This window comes from Myiozetetes cayanensis, unplaced genomic scaffold, assembly GCF_022539395.1.
Source record: "Myiozetetes cayanensis isolate MyiCay16 unplaced genomic scaffold, myiCay2020 scf5-8, whole genome shotgun sequence".
Lineage (NCBI taxonomy): Eukaryota > Metazoa > Chordata > Aves > Passeriformes > Tyrannidae > Myiozetetes > Myiozetetes cayanensis.
This window is the reverse complement of record NW_026087742.1, coordinates 60,750,641-60,771,238: the sequence shown is the minus strand read 5'-3', so window position 1 is coordinate 60,771,238 and position 20,598 is coordinate 60,750,641. Positions and strand designations below refer to the sequence as shown.

Here is a 20,598-nt window from a genome sequence, read left to right as displayed (position 1 = left end):
CTTGGATTTCAAGATGTTCAGTTTGGCTGCTCGAACACTATCTGTAAACAATCAAAACCACACAAAACCTGACAGCAGAAAACAGTAGATCATAGATTAAGAGCAGCCCTGCAGATGACTTGGGGGTAATGCTGGATGAAAAACTAGACACAAGCTGACAATGTGTACTTGCAGCCCAGAAATCCAATCATACCCTGGGCTGCATCAAATAGCAGCACGGCCAGCAGGTTGAGGGAGGTGATTCTGCCCCTCTGCTCTTTTGAGACCCTCCCTGGAGTACTGGGTTCCTCAGTACAAGACATGGATTGTTGGAGTGGGTCCACAGGAGTGCCACGAAAATGACTGGAACGCTGGAGCACCTCTGCTATGAAGACAGGCTGAGAGAGTTGTGGTTGTTCAGCCTGGAGAAGAGAAGGTACTGGGGATACCTTAATGCAGCCTTTGAACACATAAAGGGGGTTTATGAGGCACTGGTACAGGTTGTCCAGAGAAGCTGTGGATGCCCCATCCCTGACAGTGTCCGAGGCCAGACTGGATGGGGCTCTGAGAAACTCGGTCTAGTGAAAGGTGCCCCTGCCCATGTCAGGGAGGTTGGAATTAGATGACCTTTGAAGGTCCCTTCCAACTCAAACCATTCTGTGATTCTCTTACAGCTCTATTCACACAATACTCTGGATATGGGCAGGTTTGGTGTTGCAAAGCTGAAGTTAATCTTAGAATCAATTAAAGTTTGTGATTCACTACTGCAGTCTCAGAATTGATGTATCTTCTTTTCCTCTTGACTTCCTTGAAAACACTTTTCAGAAGTATTGCATTTCTTATTTCAAGAGAAAAAATTAGGTTAAGCTTGCTTAACTTTTATCCCAGAGACTAACCTTAATACTGATACTTCATTTAATTTCAAAGCATGGAGTATTTATGACTCATTCTAATTTACATAAGTCTTCTTATTCTATTATGAAAATGGCAATTTTCCTTTGCAGAGACATATAGAACATGGTCTCTCTTATTATGTCAAGTAACATTTAATAGCCTTTAGCTGTAACTTGGGACTGTTATAAAATGTGCTCAAGATGAGTCATCTTCATTCATTTATTCTGCAATAGGAAGGATTCATGAATGAGTGATCTGCAGTAATTCACTTCTACAAAGAGAGCCCATTCATATATTTCAAACCTGGTTTTCTGAATCACTGTAATGTAGCTGATTATTTCATTTTAACAGAAGAAAATTTTGGCTTAAGGAAGGTTTCCACAGAAGTCTGTGTATTTCTAGAATGTGAGAAAATTTTCATAAATTTAAAAGAGCTCTACTGAAACTAAACATTTTGGTCTAACACATGGATACAGAGATATCTTCCTATCTATCCAGCAAGCAAAGCGCAGTGCTTTTGTAAAGTTAGAGACTGACAAATGGTTTAAATTGAAGTTATATCAAGGGGGAGCAGAAGTCATGAGTATCAGACAAATCACTATGCAGGCAAAGAAAATCTTTTATAAAATCAGAAAAAATGGCCATTGGTACCCAGAGTGCTCATTCAAAGTTGTATTTAGGTCAAAATACACACAACAGAAAAACAACTATGATCCAATAGTGTTAACTACAGAAATATAAAGCAATCACGCTTCTTATTTTACAGAAATTAAGAATAAAATACACACATTATTTTAAGTCATCAAAACTCCACCAAAATAAAGTAATAGGATTCACTAAGGATAAAAGGTCCCTTAACCATCACTGCTCTTTTGCCATCCTCAAGAGATTTCAAACCAGGAAATATTCTTAAGTGCATTTTCACCCAATCCTAACTCCCATGGAAGGGGCCAACATTAAGAAGCCATTTCTTTACTCGCTTAATGTAGTTCCAAAACAGTCAAGGTTTTACAAATCATCTAAGAGCTATACCAGAAAACAGATGGTAAGTCAACACAAAAACCTGTGTGTAAATGCAGCATTTTCTTCAGAAGGGTGGCTCACAGAAAATGCACTGTTTGCTTCTCCATTAATTAGTGCTTTACGTTTTCATTACTTCATTGATTCAAGGACAGCTCTAAACAGTCACTTTAGTCACACCTCTCTTTCTCCTGAAGAGACACTGACTCATTATTTTCAGGTTGAGAAGTTCTACCATATGTATAGTATTGCCAAAGTAAGGATAGTTCTCTTTACAAATAGAATATCTGACAAGAGCAGCACAAAGATTGATGGAGCATCTCAATGTTTCCAACAGACAACTATATGATGTAAGATAATACAATTAACATTATGGTTAGATTTATTAACAATTCACATTGACTTCAGCAGACAGCACAATCTCAAGGTGAACTGACCAGCAACAAAGCACAAGAGAGATCCAGAATTATCCAAGGAAGCGAGACTTACCAAATCATCCAAACTAATGTATCTGGGTATCTGCGCTTCTACTGGGAATCCAGAAGCAGCTCGCTACTTCTCAACTTCCACTCTTTCATTTTAGCACTACACTTACATAATTTCAATTCTATACATAGTACACTCATGAAAAAGCTGCATATATGCTTTCACAGAGACTTCTAGGTTAATACATTTAGAAAAGGGTATAAAGATGGGTAAATATTTACAGGAAAAACTACATTTGAAAAGTATTAAGAATAATTATAATGACTAAATTAACTTCCCACTGACTGCATCTCCACTACATTTCAGTCACCTTGGCCTTCTTCATGCCTTTTCTAAAATAAGCATCTCTGTACATTTATCCAGACCATTCTCATTATATATTTCTACATCTTTAACTTTGATTTCATCTAATAACTGAGTGCATACAATGAAGAAACAACCAAGGAACTGATATGAGCTTTTTTTCTTTAGAGACAATGCAATAGACTCCTGCAGTTTTAACTCATTTTGCAGACTGGTCATTCATTTTGTAGACAAGTCAAGGGCTGACTATTTTTGAGAAGTTGTAGCAGAAAAAAAGGGACCACCAATACCAAATTACTCTCTATAGCTTTCACCATCTGAAATTGTTCACTTTATACAAATCTCTACACAGAAAACAGGACAGTAGACACTCCTCATTACTTGCAATACATACAATGAAAAAAGCTACAGCATCAAGTACTAAGGAAATTTCTTCTTTAAGCCAGACAGACCCAACAAAACAAAAGGTGGAAAGATCCATTGGCATAGCACTCAAAACACAGAAATGTCCCAAGAGTGGTAAGAATAGATGAGAAAAGCAATATTCACAAGATCATGTGCAACTCGGATTCTGTACCAAGATTAGTGAATGTACAGATATGAAAAAAACTTTATGCCCCCTATTTAACTACCAAGTATAAACCACAATTTTATCTCCAGGAAGGGGGAAGGACAAGGAGAATGTCTGTATGACAGGAGGTTTGCAAAAGCTCTGGAACTGATCTGGGATGTAGGTTTCTAGATTGCCAGCAGCACTTTTCAGGAAAGTTGTAAATACTGTACCTCAGCTCACAGTTAGTGAGTCCCAGGAACAACTGTCTAATAACTGCTTATGCTCACTTTCATATTCAAAGCATGAAGAAATCCACAGTTGAATCAAATCACAATGGTGAGCTGCCTCCTCGGAAAGCAAGCAGGACCAGGCAAGGATAAAAGCTGTACCACGAAAGGTTAGAGTGTATCTCTAAAGATATGATCTCAATATTTTTGCAGTTCATTAAACACTTCCTGCTTTGAAGATGACCATGCAAGGAAAGCGCCAATTAATTCCTCACCACTAAGACCATTTGATAAATCAAAAATCAGAAGCAAACATGCAATACATGCCACTCTCCTCAGTATTTTGTTCAACAGAAACAAAACACATTTTATTTGTTCTTTAACTTGAATTGCAAGACAAAATTCACTATGTTCCCCTCAGGTACTGCCATATTCTACATATATTCCCCTCAGGTAATACCATATTTCAAATAAGCCCTATAGAACCATGAGCTGCAACACTGATCCATTTGTGGCTCAAAGGATGAAACAATACCGTGCAATCAGCACAAAGTTTTGAAATATGATGTTAACAGACATGTAAACTTTAAGAACTGTCAATATAAACCTAATTAAGATCCAAGGCCTCCTTTTAATAGGTTATTTTGTAGCCAAAGGACCTGCCTGTGACATTGGAAACCAGACCTTTTGATTCTTCTCAGATTGGAGTGAAGAGGGAAAGGAGATGAAAATACTTGCTTCAAATTCCCAGAACAGTCTCTGTTGAAGCTGGGCCAACATTCAGAAAAAAAAGAAGGCAGAGTTCACTGGCCCAGAAGATAGAGAGCAAAACTTTGATCCCATAGCTGAATCTGTGGTTACTCTCCTATAACACAGTAAAATGGTATTCTAAACAGCAATAGCTGACTGCTCATTTCTTGTGGTACCTCTTCTAGAGATGCCTAATGGGTAGCTACTGACATTCAGAATAGAAAACAATATCCAAACTGACCATTGCATAACGGGGTGCTACACTTAAACGAAGCGTTTGTATTTTAAAGTTGCACTTGCTAGAACTCAGAAATAATGCAATGTGGCCCATACAGATGAGAAACTAGTAGTGGGAAACAATGTCTACATGACAGCTAAAAATAAAAAAAAAAATCCTCCTCAAACCATATTAACTATAGCTTTTGATTTGAGGCCTGTGCAATAAATGAGGTTAGTCAAAATTTGCTACAACAGCATTTCCCTGTTTGCTTTGCAAGCTGAAAATGTTCCCACCCTTGCCCTCCCCAAGAAATTTAATTTCATCTAATATAAGGAAAAGTACTTTGTTTATGGTAGGGAAATCTAAATCCAACGATGCTTAGCATATAGTCTTTTAGGTCTTTAAACAGCCCTTGTATTTAAAATAAGTTCTGTCAGTCTTTTATTTTCAACACCACAAATTGCCTTTTATTAATCCTGATTCAGACTCAGGAAATATTAAAATAAATTTATCAGCTTTACCTGTAATGCACTGATACTGTCCATCTTCTCTTCTTATTGTAAATGTTTCCCCTGGATTAACTTGCACAAGAATAACCTTAAAAATAAAAGAGTGTTTACAACCATTACACAGGAACATGTTACAGAAGTCTGGTATGTGTAAAAAAAAAAAAAAGAAAAAAAAAGTTTTTTTCCCAGTAAAACTTTTTTTTTTCCCCAGTTAGGAAATATATTATTTTTCAGTTCACACTGCTTGTTGCCTTCATCCCACAGACAAAGAAATAAGAGCAAGAACAAGCACAGATATTTTTAAACAAACATTTTTCAAAGAAGGAGAGCATAACAAGTAAAACAGTACCTATACAAATTTTATTTTCTCAACTGCCTAGTATAATTAAAAAGCTATTTGTACAGCTTAAATTATTTCAACAAATTGCATTAACTTCAACATTAATCAAACCATTACATAAACTTCCAGAAAGAGGCCTATAATTCCCAGTGTTTGAATTTTCATCCCAACAGTTTTCAACATACGGGAAATTCTGCGTCATTTCCTTCTTTACACGACCCAAGCATGTTTGTACATTCATTAACGATAAAACATTATTAAAAGTCATGACAAAGTAAGTGCACCAGATGCCCAGCATGAAACAATATGTATAATTTTATTTGTGGAAAGCTGGTTATCCTAATTTTGTAAACTCAAGCAATGCAGAAATGATAGCAAAGCACACTTATCAGACAAAATAAACAGAGGAAGTCTGACGTACCAAACAAGAAGCCTGTTACCATTTTAAATTTCTGTATTCTTATTTGAATCCTGCCCTTCTGTGAGAAAAAAGCTTGTAAACACGAAAAACCTAGCTAAAATTATGAACAAAGGAGGGGGGGAAAAGCAAAAGAGCAGGTGTATTTCATAATTTCTGGTCACATCTTTCTTCAGCCTTGCTTGCACATGTCTAAATGGAGCCTACATCCTCCTCCTGGTACGAATCAGAGGCAGAGAAATCCTTACAAACACAACTCCTGAGCATTATGGACAAAAATTTACTCTGTTAGACTGCTAAAAGAAAATAAAATTGGTCATGTCTACAAAAAACAAACAAACAAACAAAATTAAAACAAACCAGGAAACTTGAGTGTTACTCATTTTAGGATACCAGAGAGAAATACAAGGGAGAAAAGAGAAGACAGAAATCACATGAATTCCTCCCCTTCTGGTAGAGTAATTTCACAAATTAATGAAAAGATGGCATGTTCTACTCCAACATAGCTGCAATAGCTTTGATGAGATATGATAGACATTCACATTTTCAAGCTTGGACCGCGTGACTCAACACTGATTTAGCTCAGGTTTGAGCATGCACTTTAAAAACACTATCTTTAGTTGTTTGATATATTTCTTCTAGAAGTTTTAGGCTCTTTGAGAAGAAACAATGAACTATATCACTATTTATATTTTATCATGTTAATAAATTTTCCAGATTTTCTGAAGTGTGCCTTAATAAAAATTGACTAAGAGTTAGCATTCATAATATAATCTAAACTTAGGAACAAGATGTTTTTAGTAATGAACTTCAAATAAGACTTGAAGGTCTTCAGAAAATACTGTATTGCCAGAGTTTATTCAGAAGAGTTTGAAGGTAGCTTTTTAACAACTGGCTATCATCACCTTCAGAATGTGACAAAGGAGAGAAATAGGAGTGGATGAGTTCTTACAATTTCTTTTTCAGATTCCCCAAGCAGGCATAGCTTTTCAAAGACACATTTCATTGATGTAATCTCCCTTCTCTGCTACAATTGAAAGTTTTAGGTTTCAATTTAGACTGGAATAAAAGCACCTAAAAGCTTCACAGTACATGAGAATGTCTTTCCATCTGTTATGTGTGGGTTGGATACCTACATTTGCTCAAGTCTTTTGGCTGATTTAGACACCCAAACTCCTGGGAGGTGCCATTCTGGCTGCAGCTGATCTACCAATCTGTACCATTTTCAGCTCAATATTCTTGGTCTTCATCATATGAAACGTGAGAAGCAGAAAAGCTTTAGGACAATAGCTGGTCCTTGTTGCCTGCTTTTAAAATAACAGGGAATGGGGCTTGACTGGTATTTATAGCTCATTCATCTCATTCTAGGTGGCTTTGTGCAGGCTTGTACATCCCATCAGCCAACATGCTACTTCATGAACCCCGACCCCAGTGCTTCTGAAAACCAAGGCCTGAGTCTTTCACACTGAATATTCTAGACCTTGGCCTCCTTCCTCTTCTGGGCAAAACACTTATGTTGGCTTAAACTGAGTGAAAAGCTTTGGAAAAATCTGATGGTTCAGACTCTCTTCTTATGCTTCAATCATTTTGTGACAAATTCTGTTGCTTTACTCATAAGCACCTAAAGACTCATTTCTGATGTGTCAATCTCAGTGGGAGTAACCTTTAACATGGGCACTTTTCAAATGCCATTTCTCTTACTAAATCAACAAAACACTAATTAAGGACTTCTCGAGCTTAACAAAATGATGTGAACTTAGGACACTGAGGCCTTGATCTTGATACAGGTTCTAGAATCCTACAAGCACTTTTAAAGCATAACCAACCATAACAGAACCTAATAAAATTTAAAAGTGTAATTTCCCAATCCTAACAGAACTTGGAGTCAACACGTTTTCGTCTCAAAACATGTTAAGGCATTGCCATTAAGAATTTGGAGTACTAGGTCAAAAACTAGTTCTGTGTCATTTCCACTGGGACTATAAATTGTTTCCTTTAAACAGTCATTTAAAGACGATCCACATGACCTCAACACAGTTGATGATGAAAAACAGTACAAAATCTCTTTCCAGAGATTAACATACAGGCTGACAATACAAGAGTGCAGCTACACATTTATGCTAAAATATTGCACAAATAAAACACAATGACCAGCCAGATGGCTAAAGTTTGAAATACTTATAACATTTTGCAAGTTGCCAAAGACTGTCAGGGTTTAAACAGTAAAATCTCATACTTTTGAATAGTACTTAATTAATTCTACAAAGGCTATTTTAGAAGATAAATCCAAGCCAAATGAGCAACATACTAAGCTTTGTAGTAGCTTAATTAAATTGCCCAGATTGGCAAAGACCATTCTCCTAACAAAACTAATCATGACATATATTAGAAAGCTCAGTACGCTTTTCCTGAAATTGCTGTTTGAACTCAGGCAGTGGCTCAAGAGCACTAAGAGCACAGGAAATGTGCTGAAGGACTGGGTCAGCAGTCCATCCAGCCCAGTACTTTGACTCTACTGCATCAACTGAGATGCAGTTAAAGGGGAGCAAGTGAGCCAAGCCACTTCCTGCAGTCTCATACCAGACATTGTTATAGTCCATAAGTTTGCCTAAACTCTTTGAGTTCACTTATGAATTGAACAGCCTCCACAACTTCCCATGGCAGCAAGTTTTTAGACATTTTAAGACTATCTCCTTCCTACTAATTACAAGTTTCCTAGTTTCTCCACTATGGAATTTGCTGAAAAACAGTTCTGAGCAAATTTCATCCACTCCTTCAATACTTTTTTTAAGCCTTGGCAATTCCCTCCTCCTTGTCCCCAGTCTCTGCAAACTGAGGGGTCCTAATATTTCTGATCTCTCCTAGGAAAACTGCTACATTCCCTTGACCGTGTCAGTGATACCTGAACCCACAGATGTATTTGAAAAGTAAGCAGTGCTCAGGAACATTCCCAGGTGCTAGAACAGTCATCGACAATAATGAATATGCTATGGGAGTCCTGAGCACAACACAGGCTGATGCCAAGGAGCAATCTTCTTCCATATAAAACTGGAAACTATTCCTGGGATCACTCTTACCAGGCAGTTTGCAAGAAAAGATGATTTACTAAAACTGGCTGGCTTCATGACACCTAGCCTCAGTTTCCATAAACATTTTGGGCACACTTAAATTACTAATATATAAACAGTTCCTGACAGTACCCTGAAGAAGTTTTACATTTTGCATCTTTCAAGGACTAGTTAAGGGACACACTCTTAAGTAGCTTTTAAAATCTCTTCTTCTTAAATCTCAATTTGAGCTGGTCTGATATGGCAAATACACTATTAGAATACAACAATTTTAAAATATAAAACTACTTTATAACATTTCTCTCTTCAAAGAATTCCAAATTAAAATATAATTTTATTGTAACTCAAGTAGCATAATCACATCCTACAGAGATATGCAACATTGACTTGGACATACTACCACCAACAGACATGATAATTTAAAAATAATTGCATCTTAAGATCTTCTATATGAATTATTACTACACCAGTGTGAACAGAGTAGAAACTATTCAATTCTTGCATCTAGAGAATTAACAGAAGTACAAACGTTCCAAGAGGAGAATGCTCAATGTTTTCAATTTTTATTTAGTAAAGTCTTCATTATCAGCAAGAGAAACCACGGGATGTTTCTGCAAGCTGAAGCAGGAAAGGAGTTTAATGTTTTCTCAAAGTATTTGGCTTATTTTTACCACAGAATAACTGAATTTAATAAAAATGGCTAGAGTCAGAAAAAAACCTTGTAAAACTAAGAATACAAACAACAAAAGGTGGAAGGGAGATCTGTGCAAGGCAGAGCTGCAGCTACCTTGACTCAGAGGGCTGTTTCCAAAGAAAGGAAAAACTTAAGGCCAAATGTTAACACCTATCTCCAAAAAGGTCTAGAAGTAACTTTTATCAGCAAGAAGCAGAGACTGCAGATCCTTGGAGTTATTTCGCTCTCCCAATATGGTCACAGCAGTGTCTTTTAAAAGCAAAACAGCAACTATACAAAATATAGCTGATTTATATTTTACTAATCCTTGTCTTTAGGTATAAGAATATTTTCATAAGCAGCCCAAGATTTTGCTTGTGCCAGACAAAGACACAGTTAATGTATTACTTCACTGGAGCACAGTGAGGGACAGAATGGAATTTAAAACACAGAACTAGCTAATCTTTTTGTTTTGAATATGTTCTTTTGCACACTAATTAAAACCAAAAATCTCATTAACTCCACTGAAATAACAATTAAAACCAAGCCTTCATTCTGTAAGATATGCACTTCTATGAGCGCTCTACTTGAACTTCCATCCTCCTAACACAAGTAGCGATGCACTAGCAGACTGACAGGTTTCAAAACAATTTCAGCTAGCTGACAGGAAAGAAGGGCAGCATCAGACCTGTGGCATCATCGTAAACGCATATTTATGTTACAACAAGAAGGGAAATGTTCCCCTGGTACTTTCAGTGTCAAAAAAAAAGAGATTAACTATAAATAGGCTAGCACAATTAATAACTATTCTTCATCTTGTGGTTAGTAACGAAAAGGAAATAAACCTATGGATGTTATTGGAAAGTACCAATATCAAAATTGGATTCATCCTGATAAGGACCCTAGATGAGGTTAAGGACTTGCAGAGCAGGAAAACAAAAGCAGCTTAGGACTAATCCACAAGGATGCTACTTCCATAGCAGAAACTGTAAATACAAGTAGAAGTCCAAATTATTTCTGTCACTGGAGGGGAAAAAATAAAAAGCTGATAAGTAAACCGTGAAACAGCTCAAAGAGCTCTAAAAACTAACTTCATGAAAGATCTCATAGCAAGTCTGACACATTTTTCTTCTTTTGCTCACAATTATACATGTGCAAAAGCAGTTCTCCAATTAAAATGTAAAAGCTAAAGAACAAAGTTTTCTCTCCAAATAAACACACATGATACAGCCAGTCAAAAACTAGTCCTCAAAATTTTTTTGCCACTTCTATCAATTACATATATGCAGTGGACCTGTAAGGTAAAAAGGATTCTATTTAAAAAACCCTACATATGCAAAATATTAATAGTATTTTTAATTTATTGCTTAGGTTCTAAAAGTTCAAATTTAGTCCAAAGTAAAAAAAAAAAGAACAGCAAAAACCCAACACCCAAACAACAAATGATTGTGTTTAGAAGTATACTAGATACTATTTCACACAGAAAAACAAAACACATCCAGAATTGAGACAGTTGCTAACATTCTCCTCTACTCTACTACATAAAGTAATGAAGACCTTTCTAATTTGGGGAAGTTTTGCAGATCCCATTTGAATAAGTTTTATGGAAGAGAGTCTAACTTATCCTTACCATATAATGATGATATTAAGCATTATATATTCTACAGCCCAGTTAAAATAATACCTATATTTCTTAAAGGACAGTAGTGACTGAAACAGGTTATACTTCTTCTAAGTCAGCACAAACATCGAGAGAATCAAGTCAGATACAATAAAACTTAATTTACAAGTTTGGTATTCACAGCCACATTTTCAAATCTTTCGTAGCAGGTAACAAACTGTGTTGCCCAAATAAATGCTTTTATATTAAGAGCCTCTCTGTCCACAGAAGAGGTTATTAACTACTCAATGTACAAGAAAATTTAAAAATATTTCTTTTTCCCAATACATACAGGCTTATTTCTAACCAGCAAAGTCTTAGGTGAAAGACCGAAACTATCATTTTAGAGTTCCTGGGACATGAAAAAGATTTTTGTATTTGCAATAAAGAAAAAAAAATAAATCTATAAACATCAAGCTCATTCTGTCTCTCCAAAATAACTTGGCTTTCAAACACATCCTTCAGTACCAAGGACTATCAGCCTCCTGAAGGGAAAAAGAAAAAGGTTAAGTTTTTTAATCTTCAGTGAGGCTAAACAAACCTAAATACACTAAATATTTGTGTCATGTGTGAAGTTGTGCGATATGCCCACATATGGCACTGTTTTCTCTCCACAGTCTGGCACTGCCTGCAGCCACAGAGGCAAGAAAATCAAAGGAACTCGACTGAATTTCAGGGTAAAGGAGTATTTTGAATCTTTCCTTCTCCCTAGACACTCACCACCTCACTTTGAAGGAGGAAGGAACTGAACGGGTTACTTGATATCTTCTTCTGCAAGAAATTAGTTACACTTTGTGAATTTACATATTTTTCCAGAATCAGTGAAATCTGGGACAAATTTTCCAACCAAGTTAAAAGCCTCTGAACATACCTAACTAGAATGCTAATAGATCTTCCACTAAATATATCATAGGGGAAAAAAACCACCAAAATCCTTTAGTAACAAAGCTGATTCCTGGTCTGTCATATGTATTAAAATACTAACAAATGTGGGGAAGTAAGAAGGAAAAGAGAAAAGTGGGAGGAGTGTTTATGGGGAAGCTAGAACACATTACATTAATTTTAGCCATTGCTAAAATTATATATATAAAATGAAGAAATAAGAGTATGTTACATTACAACTGTGGTTAAAGCACACTTCAATACAACCACATAGTAAGAGACTGTTCCTGTACAACAAGAAAGATTACAAGCTGGAGAAAAACAATACTACCAAAAAGCAGAGTTCTGTTTCTCCCTCATTCCAGAGTGGTTTTGTGGGATGTGTGTATTTTTCAGGGTAGCAGGGAGTTGTGGTTTGGTTGTTGTTTTTTTTCCTGCAACTTCCAAAAAAACAAAAAGGTAAAGTGTTCCAAAATGTTTCCTTGGACCTTTAAAACCCCAATTTAAAGAGAATAAAATCACAAACCATTTCTATGCTAGCAGAAACAATATTATTTTTTGAGTTGTTGTTTTACTAGGAAAGAGGAGAGAGCTTCAGGGTTGTTATGTTTTGTTTTGTTTATTATTAATCTGAAAGCATCTATATTTAGCTTTATATGGTTATAAGTGCTGAGTCAGTAGCAAATGATTGTAAGCAAAACCCACAAATAATGGAAAGACTTTACCAAAATCGCATTTCTAAATGCACTACTAATATACATCAACATGGGAAAAAAAAAAAAGAAAAAGAGACAGCAATGGTTTGTCTAAAAATACTGCAACTGAAATCAGCTCAGCACTACTCATAAGAAGATTTTTAACCAAAAGGACAAAGGTAATTTAATTTTTGAACATTTTTCAAATTTAGGAAAGCATTGTAGCTAATGTTCTTGGTCATTCTGACTTTAAAAAATTTGATCACAGTGAACCTTTTAAGAGGCTGGTACAGCCAAGCTCTCTGTAATATGTACACTGTGTCTTTAAAAGTCTGTCTGCAACAAGATTTAAAAAGGGTGTATTTCTAGAAAAGGGTGAATATAATACAACACAACTTCCAGGCAGAGCCACAGTTATGCTCTGTCATTAGGGCACGTATTCAGAACAATTACATTTTTCTCCCCTAATAGCTCCAATCAAGATGTTAATTAGCAACATGCTTTATCTCGTAACCCATTTCAAAAGCCTTAGCACTTTGACTTACTGTTGCTCGCATCCTTTTATTTCTCTCATTCAACTGGTGCTACCACAGTGACAAAGGATGAAGGAAGATTCAACAGTCACCACTCCGGCTGCTCCAATCTGTTCCATTCACTTACTACTGAGGTAATCTTCGGTGATGTGTTGAACACTGCCCCCCCTTCTTTTAACAGGGCACCTTAACCTAAATGCCACGCCGGAGTATCTCACTTTACCTTCCTCTAGAGCTGTACATCCACGAAGCATGTGGAGGCAGGATGCGAAAGGTAGGATCAATTAACAATATAGTCAGCAATACCTACCTCAAGCCTTCCTTCCTATCAAATTAGCCAACGTACAGTGAGCTTCCTGCTGTACACGAATGTATCATGTCACCATAGCAACTAAATCAACAAATAGCTGCTGCAGCATCTGCTTCTGGATCATCTAACGTCAGTCAACAGAAGGTTCGGGTTTAAGAGAACAAAGCTTCCAAATATATGCCATTTTATAACTGTATTTTTAATCTAGCCTCCTGATTCCCAGATAGGATACACTAACTCGGAATCAACCAACTTCTGACTTCATAATCTGTGATGCAGCTTCTGACTTCATTTTGCAAGTAAGCCAGAAAGAAAGCAGGAAAAGAATACTTTATAAGAGAATAAAAAGATACAGCAAGGAAATAATCAACTGCATTCTAATGCACTCTTTCTCAAATACTGTTACTTTATACCATATATTTATTAGGACACATGAAAAGAAAGAAGTATGTTTCCCAACTTTGCTTTATAATTTACATACATCTGCCCTAAATAACACTACAGCCAGAAATACCTTTTACTAAATGTTAATACTAAAGACATTTCAGATGGCTGACAAAGATGGTTTCCCACTATTAGTCTTCACTTAAGAGCTAAACTGAAAACATCCAATATTGTTTTCTGGCAATCTCACATCTGTCGTCCTTAATACCAACAACAGTAGGGGACTACTGGCACACCCTCACCTGAGGAAAGACAGTTACGCACATCCCCCTCTTGTGAGAAATTATTCAAATACCACTTACGCGTCACTCTGGTTTAAGTCCTACCCCATAGGCAGACAAGATACACGAAACTGCTTTGAATTGTTCTGGTATTTGGAATGCGACAACATGAGGTTACTGATTAAATGTTTTCTAAGATATAAAAAAATTTTAACATTACTTGGGCAGTAACGTCTTCAAAGGAAGTAAGTGTACATACACACACACACACTTTTAAATAAAAGGACTCAAAGCTGTAACGTACTCATAACAAAAAAAGTAAGTTTCCACTATTTTAACTTTAGGTTATATTCATAATGTTTGATCAGCATGAAATTATTTACAACGTAAAAGCTTTCTAGGCAAAATGTATCAGCTATTCATATCCAGTATCATTTTATTACTAGAACCATCTACTTTTAGTTTTTGAAGTACATGTTTTTCCATCCATATGCAGTCTTTTGTTACAAGGAAAATCATTACATCTAGGTTGGCTCCACAGAGTGTGGGTCAGTGAACACGGAAAATCAGACACAGACTTAAGATGCTAACTCTGCCATGGCTCCAACATGGAATTACTGTGATTTGTAGGTTTGTAACCTCACCTATGCCAGAGTTCCCATTTGTAGGACTAGTACAACAATATTTGTAAGTTTCTACATGCTACTGATCAAAGAATACTGCAAGACTAGAGTGTTGTTATTCATTAGCAGCACAGGAATTGCCAGATGGAATCACATCTGTGGTCGAGCTAAGGTGATGTCAGTTACAAACATGACACAAATCGTTTTTCCATTGACTGTGTATTCAAGATCTGCTTTTTATAACATAACAGGGCTAATGAGGCTATGAACTACTCTTTTCCACAATCAAACCCACTAACGCTTAGAAAACATACTAAATGGAAAAATGCAAAATATCTATGTAACAGGTATTACAGAGAGAATGTGATTATTAAATACGAACACCTGACATCAGTAAAAAAAGCTAAATTAAAGCAGTACTTTAAATTTTATTTCCAAACTGCCAAAGGTTTATGAATCTCATGGCTGTGAAAAACATTACTTTCATATAATTCTTTCTTAAAGCCATCTTTTGTAAGATTTTTCTATCTCCCATCTTCTTTTAGACCTCCTAAAAACTTCCTCTCTCTACATTTATGTTGGCTACTAACCAATAAAGAGTTCTGAAAATTTAAGGTTGAGCTTTGTACTATACCACACCAATTCACAAAAGACTTAGTACACAACATTTCTGTGTTATCTCTAAGGGAAAGTAATGTTAGAATTTTCTTTTTGTGCCTTAAAGTACCTTCTGTTTTCAGTATCAATGAAAACAGGCCTCTCACCATTATTTATAGAATTGTCCTATAGACTTTGATCTTTGTCCAAATAACATGACATAACAATCTTAACTTCCACAAATTCCAATTTACAGGCTTCCCATGACTACACAATTCTCTACCCTAGCATCTGCTAATATTGAGTGTAAGGATCTATCTGCTCTATATATGGAGTTTAACACTTTCTCAATGAAGAATAGTAAGTATATAGGTAGTGAAGGCCACTAACAAATCTCGGCTTTCAGGAATAGGGGGGAAATCCATACAGAATTAAGTAAGTGTTACATAATATGTTACAGTAGCAATCTACATTCTTGGGATTTTTAAAAAACAAATCCAATCCAAACTATTTCAGCTTACACAGATAATAGCATCGTGTTCAAAAAAAGCAAGAGAAAAAAGCCATCTTTTTGGTGACATGCTCCTAAGGCCTGTGTTTTCAGAGGACAGACCAAGCAACTCTTCATCATTTTTCTAAAAGGCAGCTGACAGATAATAAAATCACCAAATATTTCATCTTTAACTACTGCTATAAGATACTGTCAGCACCACTGAATGTGCTAAGATGACAGAATATCCCTAGAAGCAACTGGAAACAGGGAGATTGGACAGAAGACTAGACTGCTCATTGGCAGTGACATTCAAAAACTACAGGTTTTAATTAGTTTTCATTGCTTATTGTAGAAAGGTAGGTTGGAAAGGTCTGAGAATTGTTTTGGTTCTTTTTTTTTTTTTAAGTTATGGCAAATAAATTGTATTCATTTATGAAAAGTTTTTTAAATTCTTACTGTACTTGTGTTTCTCCCCCTTCTCTTCATGTGGAAGATGATCAGCAGAAAGCTGACCACTGGGAAGACAGGCAGGGAAAGATGATTTGGGGCCTTGTTTTGTAAGAATGCAAAGTTTTCTTATAAGAACCAGTAAAAGATAAGTGTTAAAATCTTCATCTAATGTCACTGATAAACGTTCAAGACTTGTAAGTGTCCACATACAACAGTGTCAATCAGTGTATGTTCCATACTGTCTAATTCTTTATTCTTGAGAAAAACTTACCATTTTCATCTACTTGCTTTTGCTTCATTTGTCTGATCTCTTTTGCATTTTCAATTCTCACAGCTTGGTTAAGCAAAGTTTTTATTTGTCTCATTTACAGCAAACCCAATCTGTTTCATCAGCACTGACAGTCTGTGGTTAGCAGATAGTGCACAGAAAATTTGCTTCTTAAAATAATACCACTATTATATCTTTAAAACAGCAAAAATATAAATGTAAGCAGTGTTTCAAAGAATTTGGATAATGCAACAGATAAACATTTGTGCTTCAAAGTTTTAAGCTAAGCCTTGTTTACAGGGAATTAGAAGGAAGCAGAGTTAGGCGCAGTCACTGAACTCTAGAACTTTCTGAGGCATCTGGTCATGGCTGGTGGTTAGACACATCAATCTCTAAAAATAAAAACTGGAAGACTTCAATCAGATTTTTCTCATTTCATGATTTGTTGTTTGAAGGCCGCAGGACTTCAGTTTCATAATGCTAAGCAAAAGTGGATGAGGAACAAAACTCATACTGCACATCAAAGTGGTAGCAAGTGCTAACTAATACCTTCCAGGGGCTAGTCCCCTCAGTAGGTGTATTTCCTGATCAACAACTGCAACAGTCCAAAACAGAATCAGGGAGTAAACTTTCACAGAAGTTTTATCTAGATGCACTGAAAGTATAAAACTGCCAATTTAACGTTGGAAAATTAAGTAATTTAACAAAGATTGTCTGAAGTGAAACATACAATTAAAAAAACCCCAATCCCCCAGTTGCTTAAGGTGCTATTAAATATTACACAAAATAAAACCCCTCATTTCTAAAAAAACCCCAAACTAAACTTAAAACTGCTGTAATGCACTATATGTGGCACTGTTCAAAGAAAGATAGATGCTCTGGAGATTTTTCATCTGATTCCTATCAGTTTTTTACATACTGTATTTCCCATAATAACCCAGTCTTCTTTACAACACTTCTGAAATCAAAACACCCTTGCAATCATTTCAATTGAGTATCAAAAGTGAAGACACTTTTCAGTTGTACTTCAACTGTATGTACTTTGCAACTCTTCACAACTGGCCATACTACCAGTTGCCACAAAGTCCTCTGTGTCGAAGAGGTATTATTTGGAGTTTCCCCGTGCAAAAAAATGATACTCCTGAAGATTGTCTACTTCCAGGCTCTCTGAATCTGTTGCAAAGATTTTAATGCTGAGAAGGGAAGAGTTAGTTTGCTTTTTAGCTCGTATTTGAAACAACTTGAACAGTTGTGTCATTGTTAGAGTTCTGCTAGTATTTTCCTTCCAAGTAATACCTAGTCATAACTAAAAACCAGAATCTCATAAACATTATGAAAGCTGGCCAAGATGAACAAAATGAGTGGACAGTTAAAAGATTTTGTAAACATGTCTGAAAATCTGTGCAACCAGCTAGGTACTTACCAAGAAACAATATCCAACACTATAAAGCAGATCAACTCTTTTCACCCAGAGGGTGGCTGGGTGCTGGAAGAGGCTCCCCAGGGAAGTGGTCACTACACCAAGCCTGTGTTCAAGAAGCATTTGGACAACGCTCTCAGGCACATGGTGTGACTCTTGGGGTGTCATGAGAAGGGCCAGGAGTTGAACTCAATGATCCTTGTGGGTCCCTTCCAACTCAGCATGCTCTATGGTTCTATGCTAACAGCTGGACATTATTTCAGAAAGGTCATAGAGCGACAGTTGATTCCCCCTCTGTAGGTTAAGGCAGAGCCCTTTCAGCCCTTGTCCTGACTTCTTTCACTCTTCTGAAGTACAAAAAGAGGGCCTAGCAAGCAGCACAGACACTCTTCTTTCTCTCCTCTATAACCAGCAAATGCCATGAACTTCAGCTTCCCTGCAGAGATCTTCCCCAAGCGTGCCACGGCTGAGCTTACTCTGGCTGTGCAGTATCCTCTAATTTATACAGTTGTTTCAAGGGCCAATGGGATAAGTAGGAACAAAAGGTACCACCTTCTCCATTTTTAAAGAACTCTCCTGAACAAAATTCAAATCAAACTAAAGTCTGTCATAAATATCCTTTATATCCTTTAAGAACAACTCCCTTCCTGCAATGCAATTGCAACAATTAAGAGAAAAATGTAAATAAGTAAGCTGAAATTGAATTCAGATGTATAAGGAACATATAAGCCATTGGCTTACAAAGTATTATGGAATAGGAGAGAATTTTATATTTCCCAACATTGCTTCTGACAGCTCAGATTCCTGTTTGGGGATATAGCAAGTTAAAATCCCACAATATTTAAAACTATTGGATGTGCCTAACTTTTTTACCTTAGACAGAGCACAAAAGGAAGTGCTAAAGGAAGAACTGTATCTTCTAGTTATTCAAAATAGCATTTCATAAAAAAAAAAGAATGTTAAGCGTTTCAGAATAGCACTTCTAATGTAGGGTTTTTACCCTGATAAAAAAAGTACCCTATACACTCAGCTTTGTGTAAATTTAGGCATCACTGTATATCAAACCACTGTCACAACACGAACTTGAGCAGGAAGAGAAATTAAAGTATACATCCTCAACTAGATCAGATTGGGAAGGCTCAGTCAGCAATGGACCAATGGTTTGGTGGAAGAAATCTCTACACCCCAATCCTTTCCCATATATTTTCTACTTCAAAAAGAAAGGGAGGAAAATTAAAGCCAAGGGCCATTTTTCACTATAGCACATAAACCTGAGTTTATCTCTTTATAGAGAATGTCATTCTGGCTGCTCTATATAGTGTATTATTCTGTAACACACAGGGGGTTAGATGGACTTTGCCCAGTTACAGTAAAGTCTCAATCACCATGGAATAGAATAGGATAGACTACTTTAGTTGGAAGGGATCTACAATGATCATCTAGTCCAACAGCCTGACTAATTGAGGGCTGACCAAGTTCTTAAATGCATTGTCCAAATGCCTTTTAAAACTCTGACAGGTTTGAGGCATTGGTCACAACTCTGGAAAGCCTGTTCCAGCAGAGGGTGTATTCAGATTACTTGTTAGCCAAATGTGTAATTCTCATATATTTTAAGAGTGGAGTTTCTGTAATTAAAAATATGACTTTGCAAAACAGTTACATTTTTGTCACAACTTACAGAGAGATTACAGGAGCCTGTGTTCTGAGGAAATGGAGGTAAGCACTATGGATGACTTTAGAGGTCCTGAACTCTGGCATTCAGATCCTCGCTTACTCAGCATCGAGTCTCCCGTGGCATGGAGAAGGGGAGAAATGGGGCCATGCCTGAGTCCAGGACACCACTTAGGCATAACTGTACCCTTCCAAACCTTATTGATAAAGAAGCACACAGACTCAGGAACTGGGCCCACTTGCAACAGACTGCAGAGAAGAACTGGGCTGCCTCAATGCTGATAGCTCCAGCCAATTTGTACCTTCTCACCCCATAAAAAAGAGGGGAAAAAAAAAAAAAAAACCGTACAGATCTTTAGCCACCTTCCTAAAACATGAAAGGGATCATCTTCTGGACATGCTTATTTCTCCCTACTGACTGTGCTAGCAACCTACAGTGACTAACTGACTTGAAATCTAATTTTCACATGTCCTCCAATTCTCCCATATGTCAGTTTCTGAACAGATTCATTCAACAGGGGAAATCCTGCCTCAAGTATCTTGGGAGGAATCTACTGTATCCGAGACCAAAATTAACCTAACATTTATATCATGCACACGAAATCCCATTTTAGAGAGAACGGAGGATTACTCAGAAGTTTTATGAGGATGTTTCATTCCACGAATTTTCACAGCAAATACAAGTAGAAAAGGCTATGAACCACACAGCCTTCACTCTTGTTTCTACATTCATTTTCAGATAGCGAATATTAAAATAAACATATCTGAATGCTAGTATAAATTGTGCAATAAGTCTGATGCTGCTTTCTCCTAACCAAAAGCAGCATAGTATTCATACATTAATATACACCAAAGAATTCTGAATCTTCACTTTCTGCTGAGGATGATGGC

The 20,598-nt window shown here is 36.5% G+C and overlaps 1 protein-coding gene across 5 annotated transcripts in view; it reads right to left on the bottom strand.

Annotated features, from left to right (window-relative positions):
• Positions 1-20,598, bottom strand: part of FNDC3A (fibronectin type III domain containing 3A) — a 114,770-nt gene that overhangs the window by 71,054 nt on the left and 23,118 nt on the right. For 3 of the 5 annotated variants that reach the window (XM_050333074.1, XM_050333075.1, XM_050333073.1), the window contains exon 3: positions 4,954-5,029. The exons of 1 other annotated variant lie outside the window; for it this stretch is intronic. In XM_050333074.1, coding sequence (XP_050189031.1) covers positions 4,954-5,029 — 76 coding nt within the window. Of the gene's footprint in view, positions 1-4,953; positions 5,030-13,222; positions 13,398-20,598 lie in introns of those variants that run through there. One more of the 5 variants, XM_050333076.1, reaches the window with a different exon arrangement.